Genomic DNA, 15,249 nt, shown 5'->3' on the forward strand with positions numbered 1-15,249 from the left:
ATGGCAACCTTACGATTAGTACCCCATGGTTCCCCTGTCTTGAGGCTCCCCTGTGGGGTTGGGCTGGTGGTGGTAGGAGGGAGCTTGTTTCGCCGTCGCCTCGCCACTGCCGCCGCCACCTAGGTGCCATGCAGATCTCCCTCCTCCTGTTGTAAAACACAGTCTGGCACTTGGGAGATCTAGTTAGCATGTGCCTGTAGTAAAATGTGCCTGACTGAAATGAAATGTGAAGTGTAACTGCCTACCCCAAAGCATGCACTGCTCCATCACATCATGTCCCCCCATCCCGCCCTCCCTGAATAAAATGCACACTGTGGTGTGTGTGTGTGTGTGTGTGTGTGTGTGTGTGTATAGGCTGTTGTCTCCTATGACTGCTCCTTGTCTTCCCTTGGGAGGAGAGATATTGTGTGTGTGTGTGTGTGTGTGTGTGTGTGTGTGTAGCCAGGGTGTTGACAGCTGGGCATCGGGATTTCTCCAGGAGCTGCTGCTCCAGCTGCTTCTTGTTGGAGGAGTAATCCTTGTGTCACTTGTCAGGATGTCGGCTGCTCGCCACCACAGTAATAGAGCTCCTGGGCGCAGCTGGTGAAAAGCCAACCTTTCCCTGTCATCTCCTGCAAAGTGCTCCAAAGGATCAAATGTTTCGGCCAGCAACGCGAGAACAACAGAAAAAACTGAAAGGGACCATGCGGCCCTTCTGCAAGAAAGGATGGCACTCACATCCCACTGGGTGACAGCGTTCCATTACCCAGGAAAAGGGGCCAGCCACCGCTTCCACCTTTTTGCTGGAAAATGGTCATTCGCAGACCCTGCTAGGAACTCTGATTTAGCAGCAAGTTTTCCAGCAGGCAACAGGGTCTGGGGTGGGGCAGCTCCATCACCACAGAGTTGGTTATCTGTTTGGTAGAGGAAAGGAGTATTTGGAGGTGCCTTTGTGGCAAAGAGATCTGCGCTGCCTGAGCACAAGCAAACAGGCTGACTCAGCTAATTGGCTTTGGCAGGTGGATCCAGTAGCTAACCCAGGCAAACTGAAAAGCCAGGCAGGGCAATCTGTGCCCAGCCAGTTGGCAACCTCACTGCTAACAGAGACGAACTGATAAATAATTAGCAAGGTGGCATTCGTGTCCTATTTCACAAGTTCTTCCAGTGCTCATTACTCTGGGGCTGGCTCCGGTCAGGGGCTGTTTGGTGAGAGTTTTGCCGCAGCTCTTGAAAGTCAAAATGGACCTCGCGGAAGTGCCAGTAAATGAACACAAAATGAAAACAGGATTGCACCCAGATACATAAACAAACCGTCTACCAGTGGGCCTCAAATTGCACGTATCTTGAATCCCGTGATACATGTTTTAAAGTACAGCAAAGGAGGGGATAACTGTGTAAGCCCAAGGGAGGACAGACTCTTGTAAGGTGACCTCACTTGCAAGCTTTGCCAGCACATGTTAAAGGATCAGTCTGCACAGATTACTTTTAAGTGCTCTTTCAACAGCAGGTGCCAGAAGTAACAGAAAGTAACTCCTTTTCTTAAGCTTGCATGTGGCTTTGATGGTTTATTTTTTTACAGGCCCCTCCTGCTCTCTTTCTCTCACTTCTGCCCACCCCACCCCCCTCCTTGCATCAGTTAAGGCCTCAAACCACAGTTTGGATTTTCCATTATGTTCTGAAATGGTAGTCTGTAATTTCACCTTGTCATTTCCACACAGACACACGCAGCCCCTCTCTTCCTTGTAACACAGTGTGTTGCTAGAAAACGGCGTATTGCTGATAAAATATTGATCGTGGCAGCTTTACGGGGTTGTGAACTCAGCAGGGGCAATGTCCTTTGAAGTTTCTCTGATTTCCTTCAGGATTTTCTTGGGCAAAAAAACTAAGCGGATTCCAGATGCAGAATTGCTCAGCCTGCAAAAAAACAAAACCCTACCCCACCCCTTAAAAAAACCGCCACCCTCTTTTTGTGAGAACCCTGCACTGTGAATTCACGTCTGTCTCTCTTTGCAGAGGGTAATAATAATGCAAACACAGAGCAAATGCCTACGATAAGAACTGTAGAAAAGGTAGCTGGACATGGCGTATATTATAGTTCACCGCTGTTAGTGTCTGTCTCTTGCTACACCTCCTCCCAATTTTATCTACTTCACAAATTAGACCAAATGGAATTGTAGGACAAGTTAACTCTCACCCCACACTCCAGTCTGAATACAACTGCATAACAGGTGAGGCTACTCTTAGATGTCCTTTAGGAGGGGGGTCAGCAGCTGGAAGTCCATACAGTCTGGTTGTGTCTAATTTTTTTGGGTGGAGGGAACTTAAGATTAACTGCCCCCTTCCCCCCCCAAACCAGTTGTTCATTGGAAACTTGTGCTTAGGTGAATGGGGACAGATACATGGTTTTTGTGCCTCCCCACCCGTTCACCCGTGTGTAGCGTGGTACATCATGTAGCACACAAAACTCTGCCCAGATTCCACGACTCTCCCACATGCAACATGGGCCATGAGCATCTTTGAACCAGGGAGACTGCAAGCGAAGAACCAGCAGATGCTCAGCTGAGCCACATGACTCTTTAACGGTCCAAATTCGCCAAAGGTTTAGTGGCGTTAATAGGCTGAGCACGTTCATCAATAAACCATTTACTCTCCGTCTCCCTCCCGGCAGTCGCTCTGACTAGATCTGACACACAAACACTTAACTACCTTTTTCATCCAAAATCAATGTTGTATTTATCTTCAATGATCTACAAAGAAACCAAATGTTTAAAATTACAAGGCAGGGAAAAGGATATTTGCCGGGTGGGGGTAGGGAGGAAGGAAAGGAAAGGAAATACAGAGTCAAGAGAAGAAAACATCAGCAGATGTTTGAATTAACTAGAAAGCAGAAACCCAGAATATAAAAATGTGAATACTGGATATATATATTTTTGGAAGGAAGGAAGGAAGGGGCACAATGCCCATATATATCCTTAGCAGGATGAGGGGTCTGGTCTGGTCTGGTGTAAATACAACTAGGGGCTGCATATGTACGGTACTTTCCTTCTCTGATCCAAATCTGTGCAGAGCCCTTCTAAGCAAACTCTAAAGTTTTCCACTTGGGGGTTCCATCTCCCTGCTCTGCTTTTCCTGCAAATGAAAAATTTGAGGGACTGCAACTTTTTTTAAAAAAAGGGACGCCGTATATGCCCCGTTGAACTGAGCCATAGCAAAATTCACATACGAAAAGTAATATTATAAATCAAATGGTGGCCAAATAAAGCAGCAGCAACACAACTCCAAACGTCCAAGGCCAAACTCACATGGAAACAAGCATTTGACTATGGTCATTGCAAACTACAGGTGAACGTGTCAAGTATCTTAAATTAACCCTTTGGACTTCTTTCCCCCCAATGCCTCATATTTTTATAAACCCATAGGGATCCACAGGAGTGAGTGCTTCCTTTCTCACGTGCCTGACATCAACAAAGGACTGCAGCCCACTTCCCCCACTCTCTGGCAGGGGAGAGAAGTGGGGCCAAGAGAAAGAGATTTGTCGCATATTGCTGTATCAGTTGTGTCTGTGTAGCAGAAACTTCAGTAATAAGATAACCTGGATCTTTTCCTTACGTTTATTGAACATCCGTGTGTTATACACACAAAACAAAAACTGAAATTATGATTTAGATAAACACTGTAGGGTTTGTTTTGCGGTAGAACAAGTTTCCTCTTCCCGTAACGATCGCCCTTTTCCTACGAAGCTGCATGCTTACATTGAATGCATCTGGGGTGGTTTTTCTGGGTATATGTGTGTAGTTTTGTAAATGCTTTTTTGCCTACCCTCACATCAACCAGGACCTGCCTCCAAGTTATTTTGCATAGTTGAAGGTTTTGTGCCATAGTTGGGGTTCTTTGTTTTTAAAGACAGTGACAATGATGCGTTGGAATAATGTTAACAAATAACCAGAGAGTGGTTCTAAAAACCATTTTTTATAAAGTCTACCTATGTTAAGAATTCAATATTGGTGTACATTTATATTAACAGAATATTTACATATTGTTTTCTTTTTTGTTGTTTAAAACAATAAGTCAAAAAAAATTTCATTTCTCCATAATATAAGGCAAAACCAAACAATTTTGTACATTATTATTATTATTATTATTATTTTAATATATATCTGTAACTTCAGTTCCAAAGTACCAAGAGAAAGTGAGTGGCCTCAATTCGGGAACCTCACAGTGGACTGTACAAAACTACAGTATTTCCATAAATAATACTTTCAGAAACCCTGGGTGTGTATTTTGTATTTACTTAAGGATCTGAGGCCATTAAAATTTAAACTAAAAAAAAAAAGCTCTTTATGTAAATAAAGAGCACACAAAATTTAACAAAAAATACAAATTCATTAAAAATGCTTCTCACATTTGGGAAAAAATGTACAAACCTGGTAATATTTTAACTCAGCACAGAAGCAAAAACAAAACGAAGAAATAAAGACCTATATATTAAATTTCAATTTTCAGCAACCATTTGCTTGGAAGGTTCGTAACCTATAACCCTCCTGCTCCCCAATTATTTATGGAACTGTGCTTAATTTCTACAAATTTTACAGTTAAAAAAAAGTTTACAGCAGTGCATTTTTAAAAGGTCTCTTCCCCCCTCCCTCTTTTATATTTACAGGTGAGTTTTAAAATTCATCCTGTTTGTTTGTTTGTTTGTTTGTTAGGGACTATCGTGCCTCTACTTCTTTGGGGTTCCTAGAAGGAGAATAGTCTCTCGATTCAGAGTTTGTGAGTGGCGTAGTCCGGCGGGGGGAGGATGGTCTTGTACTACTAGCTGGTACCAAAGGGGGCGGGGCACTCAAAGCGGCTGTTGGTGGGTTCCTATTCAAGATTCCATTGTGCATGGCAGCCGAGGGGCTGAGTCTGGGATAATGCATCCCACTGAGATGAGGCATGAAAGATGGCACATGGGCCAGGTGGCTTTCAATAGGGGACGAGTGCAAGTGATGCATCCTGGCACGCTCAAGTTCTTCCCGTAAGTGCAACCTCTCTCTCTCCTCCGCTTGCCTGAGTCGCTCCTGCTCACGCCGTGCTTCAAGAAGATTCTCGTGGTTGTAGTCGTGGGGTTCTCTGTCTCGGTAAGAGCGCTCGTGGTCATAGAACCCAGCGGCGGTGGGGAACCTATGGATGGGATCAGCTCGGAGCTGAAAGTCCATCCGACGGTGCAGGTCCAAGCTCCGGTAGGCATCTCGCAACGGGTCCCTCACGGGGTCCCAGGAGAACCCAGGATGGGGCAGTCGCTCCCTTCCCGGCAATGGATTCATGCCCATTAGAGGGGTCATCATTCTGCTACGATCCAGGACATTCATATTGCTCATCTGATGGACAGCGCCCATGGAGATGGGCATGGTGGCTGCCATTGTATGAGGCAATGGTAACCCATGCAAAGAAGGTGGTGGTGGGTGCTCCACAGTTCTGGAATGCTGTGACGGTTCTGAGCTCACAACCAGCACGTCACTGTCCTCCTTGCGCTCCTCTTTGACCTTGATATCGTTCTTGATCTTCTGAAGGTCTGCTGGAAGCTCTGGCTTTCTTTCAATATCCTTGTTCATTAGATTGCTGAGTTTTAAACTCTCGCTCAGTGCAGGTTTGCTATAGGGAGATACGGACTGGATTACTGGCTTTGTGTTGTCCTCTGAGGATCTTTTTTCATGGCTTGGTGGTTCTTTCACTGGGGAGCGGCTCTCTTTGATCTTGTGCTCCGCAATTGGAGGAGGATCCCTCAGCCGGTCAGAAATATCTCTCTCCGGTTCTTTAGGCCTTTCTCTTTCACTGAGTCCAACTTGCCTAGTGAGATCACTGGAGGTCTGACTGTTGCTGCGAATGAGGTTGCTAATCTGGTGAGTCACTGGGGCTGAAGCTGGCGAGGATCTATTTGAATGCCTATTTTTATCCAAAAGGTCCCTGCAGGAAAATATATCATATTGTGAATATGTTGCTGTCTTCTAACAATTTTGTGTTATTTTTATGCATCTTTGGTAATACCGTCATTATTTAACAAAAGTATCTGTCATTTCATCATAAGAACGTGGTTCAAATTTCCACTCAGCCATGAAACTCACAAAGTAACCTCGGACCAGTCACAACCTCTCAACTGAACCTACTTCACAGGGTTGTTGTGAGGATAAAAGGAGGGGGGGAGAACCGCTGATGCCACCTGGAGCACCTTGGAGGACAGGTGGGATATAAATGTAATAATCAATATGTCACATTGTCTGGAAATGCTGAATGCCGGATGCTTTCAGAAAGATTAACATGGAAAAAATGTCCTCTATGCAACTCTGGATAGATTTAATAGTTATTTGTTTGTCTATTTGGGCCTGGAAGTTTTTCCAATCGCCCCTAGGCTACTGCTTCTATCCAATTCTTACAGACCCTTGAGCTTTTTAAAGCCTTCTAACTAATCAAGTGATGCCAGCAATCCATGAACATCCTGTATCGAACAAGCAGATGGTGAACCACAGAAACTTAACCTACGTATCCTCAAATACCCTTTCTTATTTGGCATTTAACTTTCATCATTCACTCTGATCACAGCAGTTGAATTTCCTTAGGAAACTCAACTGCTGTGATCAGAGTGAATGATGAAAACTATATGCCAGGTGAGTTATTATGAAATCTGTTTAACTTTACTCTGCCAGTAATATTTTTGTGTTTTGCTGGGTTCCTTTTGAGAAAGATCAAGGCACAGTCACATCACTGACACTCATGCTTTTAAGACGATATTCAAAGCATGGGTTGCGGGATCGAGCCCCACATTGGACAAAGAGATTCTTATATTGTAGTGGGTTGGACTGCATGACTCTTGGGGTCCCTTCCATCTCTTAACAATTCTATGAAATCAGAGAAGTTCCCAACATTTTGCAGGGAAAAAAGGGCCCCAGAAACCCACAAAATTTCCATTAAAAACACATACTGGGTAGCTATACAAATTATGTGATGCTGTGAATCAGGGCCAAGTGGGTTCCAGCACCAGGATTTTGCTACAGGTTGACTCAAAGGGCAGTGCCTAATTAAGTCCTCAGAAGCCATATAGGAAGTCTGGGCTCTGCTGACCATACGCTTCCTAATGGATCTCATGGGACGAATGTTGGCTATAGGATCAGCAATGCCAAATCGGTATCCAAGGTGGCACCAGTTGCTGAAGCAACCAGATGTTGATGGAGGCAAGAACAGTGGGGAGGCTGAGCCCGGGCACCACAAGCATGGGGATCCCAGCTCCACAGGGATCAGATGACTTTCAGGAGGGGACCTGATCAGAAGGATGAAAAGCAAGTTGGCTGGCATATAAACCTTGGACCAATTTGGGCCAATGGTGCTCCCTTCATAGGTGGAGCATAAAAGGATATCCTAGTGCGCTTGCGCTCTCTCTCTCTCTCTCTCTCTCCTTAGTTACTGGAGGGCCTGGCAGGAGAACATTGCAGCAGCACCCAGGAGACTGCCACCTTCACTCTCCTGACCAGAAACCTTTCAGGAGGAGCTGAGTTGTGCTCACCTGTCTCTTCTTCCACCAGTTCCTATCCTCATGCCTTTCCCCCTCCCTTTACACCCCGTTTATGGGCCGGTTAGCATGCTACGGCATATGGCGGCAAAACTATTGTAATAACTCACCACGTGACTGCCTGATTTTTACCTGCAGCACACTGTGTAGATCGCGCAATTTTTCATTATGTTCTCCAAACGTTTCCTTTTGGATCGATATGATAGCAAGGGGAACTGGCCAATCGGAAAGCTTGCTGTATATGACTGACAGGGAACCTGCCACCCTCCAGTTGTTACTGGACTCTCAGCTCCCATGCCCATGGGATATGCTGCCTGGGGAATGATGGGAGTTGAAGTCCAGCAGCAAGTGGAATACTCACAGGCCTCGCACCCCTGGCAAATGCGAACTATACACCCCATGATGCTTCCACACCACTTTAAACGTTGGATTCAGGCTCCTGACTATTAATTACACCATATGAGATTTCTGAAATGGTTCTGCTTAATAACACTCTAAGTGGAACATATCCGTTTGCAGAGAGGCAAGTTTCACTCTGTCCAATCTGCAGTAGGCAGCCTCCCCTCCTCACCTGTCCTTATCTCTGTCTTCTTTACTTGAAGATATCTCTCTCTTCTCTGACTCCCGGTCTCTGTCGTGATTTGTCACAGAGGAGCTTCGCTCGGAGTCGCCGGGCTTTGGCCACTGCGGAGGTGTTGGGAAGGATGGTGGCGTCCGGTGGAGCCTGTTCCATGGCTCATGGGGGTTGTTGAAGCTCTGGACGTTGGGTCCTTCTTTGTGAGCGAAAATGCTATTGTGACCTAGAATCCGGAGGAAAGGGGAAAAGACTAGGTTAGTTCTCTTTGTGTGCCCCTCTTCGAACAAAAGACTTTTTGTCCCAAATAAGTTCTGCACAAGTGCCAATTATGAGCTCAGTTATCCTTTCAAGGCTGGATAATATAAAAAGAGGGAGAGAGAGAGAGAGAGAGAGACACTGAAAAAACAGTAATTAACTGTGGAATGAAATAGTAGCCGTTTAAAGTCTCTGCAGAAAAAAGGCTAACTGCAGATCTGAGTAACTTTGTGGAAGTAATGAGGCCATTTGCTTTGAAGATAAGAGGTGACTCCCAAATCACCCTGTTTCCCCCGCTGTGATATCCATGGCTCAACTGGCACTGTTGCCACAGCCACTGAGATTAACTAAGAGGATGCAGCTAGTTAAAAACGATCAGCCACCTGCAGTGGGAAGCAGTGAGTTGAGATCTTTGATTAGGGAATGAACAGGCTGAGCTTGAATGTAGCAAATCTCCTTGGGCATAAATCAGTCAATCTGATTAGTTCACCAACAATGCTCCTCTACAAAAACTCCCATCAGAAACTGTGCTCTGCGTGTAGCTAACTTTTTTTAAAAAAAGAAAATGGGGGTACTCTTTTTAATTCTGAAACCAACCTCTAGAATGCACTGAGTTCTGTGGTGTGTAAAAGTAATGGAGCGCCATTTTCAAGGCGTACAAGATAATGCAACATTGTTTAAAATTCACATTTTTTTCATTGTGAATCTTTGACTAAATACAAAGCAACAATTTCTAGCAATTTTATACATTATGCAAGAGACAATGCATGTTACAGTACTCTTCCCACCCCCACCAACTTCCCTTCTTCCAGCGTAATGCGTACCAATCTAGCAGGCTCTCTGTCCAGAAAGGTTGGTTCAGCTTAGTGAATCATCTTGCATCACCTTTGTGTCTCAAGGTGATACTACAATCTAAATTTGGAATATGCAGATTTGCTCTATGGAGCACAGAGACAGTTTGAAGGCCATAAATACGTAAGACTGAAATTAAAATATCCTTGCCCATCTTTGTATGATGCTCTCAATGCAATTAGCAGTTGTAGGTTCCATTTCCCAAGGAACATAGAAATGTTGCCTAAGGATGGAGATGAATCTGAGTAGCACTAGGTTTTAGTGTGTGAAAAAATGGAGGCTCAACCATTGCTTGTTTCTTTGTCTCAGCAGTCCTAAGTACACCTCGAAACCTACACAGTGCCTAATAGCACGTAAACAAGTCATTTCCCACAATCCATTTTAAGACTGTGACTAAATGCAGACCCCATAGTGCCAACAAGAAGGCAGATTTCGCTTTCTCCCTGCTGCTTTGCTAAACATCCACCTGAAGGGTTGGTGGAGGACTCAAATTGTTGGTGCAGGACATAATTGCATCAAGCAGTAAATTGCACTGGATTAGCCAATGGAAATGCCCTAAACTCAGTTGCAGGACACATGCTTCCCATACGAAAGGTCCCAGGTTCAGTCTTTGGCATCTCTGTGTCAGGCTGGAAAAACAATCCTGTCTTGAGATTCTGGAGAGCTGCTGTCAGTCAATACTAAGACAATACTAAGATAGATGGACTTCAGTAAGCAGATTCCCATGTTCCTATGATTGCTTCCCATAGAAGTATCTTGAAAAAGCTACATAAATAGCCCATCTTGATGTACTTTCCCCCTGCACTTTTATTCATGTGAATAAAACCACTTTGAGGTTTTATTACAATCAAATGGTATATAAATGTTGTGAAATAAATAAATAGTACAAAAAGTCACTGCATGAGCACCAATCATTAGCTGTGATCTGAAACAGGGAAACAGATGAAAATCAGTGCTTCGCATGGGTGTTTCAAAGAACTGAAAAGTCCAGTGCAGAAGCCATCTGGCTACCTTGATTACTGGGAGGAGGAGGAGAATTTAGCTGTCTATAATCTTTCCTGCCTCCAAATAAAATGACTAGTGTTATTCAAGGTGCTCCTGGATTGTAGGTGTTCAGCTCCGAGAAATGCGTCACAGCACCCATTTAGTGCTCTTATTCCCTGTTGAATCTGAGCTTGATGTGTTTGAATAAACCCTTAAAAAAAGAGAAGATGACGCATGTATGGTAAGAGTTAGCATGTCCTCTCTCCAAAATGGCATTTTCAGGGCTCTTTGTGGTGACTCCATGCCTTTCACAAACAGTGAGAGAAGTGGCTCTGAGACACGCGAAGAAGATTAAGGGGATTAAGGTTTTACTGGCCCCTGTTTTCTCTGGAAATAGAGTGCAAGCAACCAAGTATGGTTGCCACTGGGTGGGGGAACAAATTATGGGAAAGCTCCTGCCACAGAGACCTGGAAGACTTAGGTGCAGTGTTTTGTTTTGTTCTCAAAAGGAGAATGGAGGTTAGGAAATGAAGGTTTTGCTCTATTTTAAACAAACTACCACCAGCTGCTTTCAATGTGAGCATGTGGTTTCTCTGGAGAGGAGGTTTGTCTACAGAACCCAGCCAGTACTTACTCAGAGTATGACTGCCTAATCCTCCAAAGGCATTGCTGCCTAAGTTCCCAAGGCCGCTGAAGGTGCTTGACCTGCTAAATGGATCTGGAAAGGCAAACAGGGTTTTAGCCGGCATTTAGCCAAGAATGTTGGAGAATGAAATGCACCCCTTTCTCCCCTCCCCCTCTTTATATATATATTTTAATGGTCTGAATCCAAGTAGGATTAGGCCAGACTTTAAGCTGATCCTTCTCACTGCAAGGTTCTTTGCACAGAAAATTCCCAGCGTGTTAAAAATGGAGAAGGGATTTGAGAACTTGCTCTGCGAAACAGGTGCTGGAGTTAAGCTCTGTGCGTGCCAAGCGAGAGGGAAGCTGAAAGTTAACAGCCCAGGAGCCAAAATTGATGGGCACAGCTACCAAGCTGATACCCGATCCACCTGGAATAGCAACAACAAAATGAAAAGCTGAAAGCTGATTTCTGACGTGGTTGTGATTATTTTTTTAGCGGGGAGGTGGCAAACAGATAGGAGGAGATGCCAATGCAAGAAACTCAGGCACGCATAAAGTGGCTTTTTTTACCCCTTTGCTTTGGATTATGTAGGCTAACAAATCTTATACATATCTACTCAAAAGCAAGCCCCAGGGACTTGCTCCCAGGTGAGCATGTCTAGGAGTACAGCCTTCATTACACTATATAGGCCCAGTTACAGATAGATAGCCGTGCTGGTCTGCCATAGTCAAAACAAAAAATTTTTTTTCCCTTCCAGTAGCACCTTAAAGACCAACTAAGTTAGTTCTTGGTATGAGCTTTCGTGTGCATGCACACTTCTTCAGATACCTTCAGATACGTATCTGAAGAAGTGTGCATGCACACGAAAGCTCATACCAAGAACTATATAGGCCCAACTATGAAGCTAAAATTTGACATAACCTAGGAACTCCCACATCAAAGAGTTACTGCATTAATTTGACACCTCATTCCCTGGAAATATGTGTTAGCTATTTTCATCTAACTGTATATTTTATTTGCTTTCCTTGTCCTTTGCCTATGGAACCCACATGTTCTGAGAGCTGCTAAAACTCTGCAAAGGGCTGCTTGACCTCAGAGGAAATCATGGGCAAAAACATACTATTTGCTCTAGCAGAACAAATAGGCAGAATATGTGAGTTGTATACTCTTCTTTTAATGAGTTACTGGCGAAAATGGCACCATGACCTGGACTCCTGATTAAATACTCTTTTAAGTTATAAAACACTACTCATGGACAAGAATGAGAGTCACAGACACCCAACACCACCCCCACTCCCCACAACAGCATACTACGGGCATGAATATAGTAGCACCTCTTGGTCAACCCTAGAACCCTAAATGGATAGCTCTAATAACGTGTAAAGGATTATCTAGGAGTTGAGTTCACACCATCTCAGCAAACTCCATGAGAGACTGCAACCGACTGACTGGTCACTGACTGACTGACCGGGAAGATTTGTGGATGACTCAGATTAGTTTAATTGGTCTAGCAGTGTGGGTTAATTACTGTACTTCATTGCCTGCCCCATACTGGTAACAACTGGAAAAGGCTCATGTGTTGGCTAGCAGTTTTTAACCAATGTGGCCACTAGCTCAAATCAGAATGAGTCAACACAGCTACAAGTGTGAGTTTCTATCTATAACAGAGATGGGTGACCTGCTCAGCACTGAAAACGTTATAGCAAACTTCAAATCACTTGCTCAGATCTGCTTCTTCCAGTATGAAGGCAAGAAAGTGTCTTAAAGAAATCAAGATGAAGATTATCAGAATTCTAACTTGGCAAATTAAGACAAGGATGGGTGCAGCCATGGCTTTTTTTCAGAGGCACCTCTCAGGTGGGCACCACTGCCATTATAAGAGAACAAGGGAGGTGTTCAGGGTGAGTTCCGGCACCTCTTTTTCTAGAAAAATAGCACTGGGTGCAGCAATGGCTACTGCCCAGGAGAGTTAAAAACAGGGAGCTCCAAACTGAGAGGCAATATATCTCTGATAACCTGATGCTGGAGACAAAGCAATAAGATATGGCTATCCCTGTCATGTCCTGCTTGTGAGCTTCTCAGAGATACTTGAGTGGCCAGAGGCTAAAAGGACCTTTTGGTCAAATCCGACAAGGCAATTCTTTGGTTTTTAGTTCATGGTGTGTAGTGAAGAACACGCTCTGGGAGCTTGTGTACAGTCCACAGTCCCTGCATTGCCCACCCTGATCTTCAGCAAACCTCCAGGGGACAATCTAGGGAGCACAAAAAAAGCCATTTGTGCACCAGCTAATATTTGTCTTTGGTGATTTCAAATGTTTTCGTTTTTTTCCTGGCCAGCCCTGTAAAAACTGGAAGATGGCACAATTGAGCTGATTCATCCCTGTTATCAGTTCTGCATGTACTGTTGGGAGATACAATGCCCGTCTTGTTCTCTCTTCTGTCCTTTAAACATTCAAGTTTTTCCCAGAAAAAAACTCATGGCTCTCTTGTACTGCCTGGCCAATAATAACTGGTAACACTATTATGGAGGATTCTGCAGTTGAAAAGGACACACAACCCAAGTATTTCAGCTTTGGAAGGACAGAAATTGCCACTCTGGGTTTCTTGGAAACACTGGTGGATCTTCCAGTGGTAAATAAATCTTATTTGACATAAAACTGCTATCTCTGAAACTTTTCTCAGATGTATATTGAAGGCAGCCTGAAAATCATTGCAGCTTAAGAGGATACTTCTGTCTCTTCCGATTCTCTTATATAAACAGCACCTCCTCCCATCCGATTTCTTGTGGGGAATGTTGCTTAGGCATTGCCCTTATTGTAGAGGCTAAACCTCCTGCTCTGCTTCTATACAATTTTTTTAATAAAACATTGCTAATGCACAGGAAGCCAAGACACACATAAAGCATTATTGATAAAAGGTGAAAGAGTTTACTTACACCTACCTGCCAAGTGGTTAGTAGGCAGGAAGCTGCTGTGATGAGGCGAAGGGCCGAAAGGAGTGGCGGTTGGGTGGGCAGAACCTGTGGATGCCAGAAAGAAGAGACCTTTGTATTTTAAAAATGTCAGCAGAATACTCACAGGAAGAAAAAAGTACCTAATGGGTCAACTCTTGAGTGTTACTAACGTGGGATACAACCCCAAGTCAGCTGTTGCCATGCGTCTGTCTTGAGAGACAATGGAGTGTGCCTTGGGGACTGAAGTTGGCACCAAAGCGACCTCCTCAGGGCACAAACCTGGGCAGTAGGTATGGAGGTCTTGTGCTGCCCAGATAAGAAGACCTCCTCCCTGGCCTTGCTGATGCGGTCCAAAGGAAAGCAGAGTGGCACCAATGTGGCTGCAGCAAGTTAAGAACTGGCATATTAGCTGGGTAGGCTGGATCACTTTCTGTGTCTGTATGTGTGCGTGCGCAAGACCCATTGCAACATACACAGACAAACACGGGGCCAGGCCGGTGTCATGAAGTGAAGCTTTCATGACAACACCACATTTATGTCATGATTCCGTGTGTTCAAAGTGCTTTCACAGCAACCATTGCGGTAGCATTCAATGGTAGACCAGTATCCGCATGTGACAAATTGGGGTAAGGTAACCCATTGTGTGAGTGGAAGCCAGTGCAGCTCCCCAAATCTGTTCCAGTGCATCAGGAGAACCTCCAAAACAGTGTGCTGAGAGGAGAAGGGAGATCATTCCAGCAGGCAAGCAGAAATGCTATGTTGAATACAACCCTAGGGCTTGCCTATGGCCACGTTGAATTTGTAGCTGATGTGTGATTTGAAGCAGAAACTCCTTCCCTCCCAGCACCATTTTTAAGCCACTCTACTAGTATCATCAGCTCCGGTTGCTGGCTGGCGTAGGGTTCCAGGTTTCGTTTTTGGTATTTTGGTTGCAGAGAAATAGTTGGGAGAAATGATATTTCTGCTAATGCTTCATGTAGTATGGGGCAGGGGGAAAGCATTTTGTGAAAGTTACAAAAATCATGATAGTAAGGCATTTCTGAGCACAGGTTCTGTTGGCATGGGATGGGTAAATATGGACTTGGAGGGCCCAGCAACTAAGCATCCCTCAGTTGAGTGATATTTCCTCCTCCTGCTCGACTAGCTGAGAATTCCTGTTTGCCAGGCAGAATTTTACTGGGCTTGAAAAATCCCACGACACCTAACATCCAACAAATCTGTGTGTGTGTGTGTGTGTCCACCCACCCACACCCCATGTATATGTATGTATATTTATATTTAGCCTTATCATTTACTCATTAATCTGCTTTCCAACACACAGTGTGTTGTCTCCATTCACAGTCAGCTGCGTGCTGGAGCTCTTTCCACACCCCTCCTGGCTGCCAGAAGGCCGTCGTGTAAATCTAGCAGATGTGGGGAAATGCCTTCCAAGATCAAACACAATATTCCTACAGTATATACTGTGAAGTCATGCAAAATGC

General features: G+C 44.5%; 1 protein-coding gene across 10 annotated transcripts in view; it reads right to left on the reverse strand.

The window, feature by feature from the left end:
- Positions 1 to 3,576: 3,576 nt before the first annotated feature.
- Positions 3,577 to 15,249, reverse strand: part of FBRSL1 (fibrosin like 1) — a 762,210-nt gene continuing 750,537 nt past the window's right edge. For all 10 annotated transcript variants that reach the window (XM_083589754.1, XM_083589747.1, XM_083589750.1 and 7 more), the window contains 4 exons: positions 13,751 to 13,834; positions 10,825 to 10,908; positions 8,094 to 8,322; positions 3,577 to 5,925 (listed from right to left, as the gene is read on the reverse strand). In XM_083589754.1, the coding sequence (XP_083445880.1) occupies positions 4,689 to 5,925; positions 8,094 to 8,322; positions 10,825 to 10,908; positions 13,751 to 13,834 (1,634 nt within the window). In that variant the 3' untranslated portion in view covers positions 3,577 to 4,688. The remainder of the gene's footprint in view (positions 5,926 to 8,093; positions 8,323 to 10,824; positions 10,909 to 13,750; positions 13,835 to 15,249) is intronic.

The sequence above is a fragment of the Podarcis filfolensis genome (assembly GCF_964270895.1).
Source record: "Podarcis filfolensis genome assembly, chromosome: 16".
Classification (NCBI taxonomy): Eukaryota; Metazoa; Chordata; class Lepidosauria; order Squamata; family Lacertidae; genus Podarcis; species Podarcis filfolensis.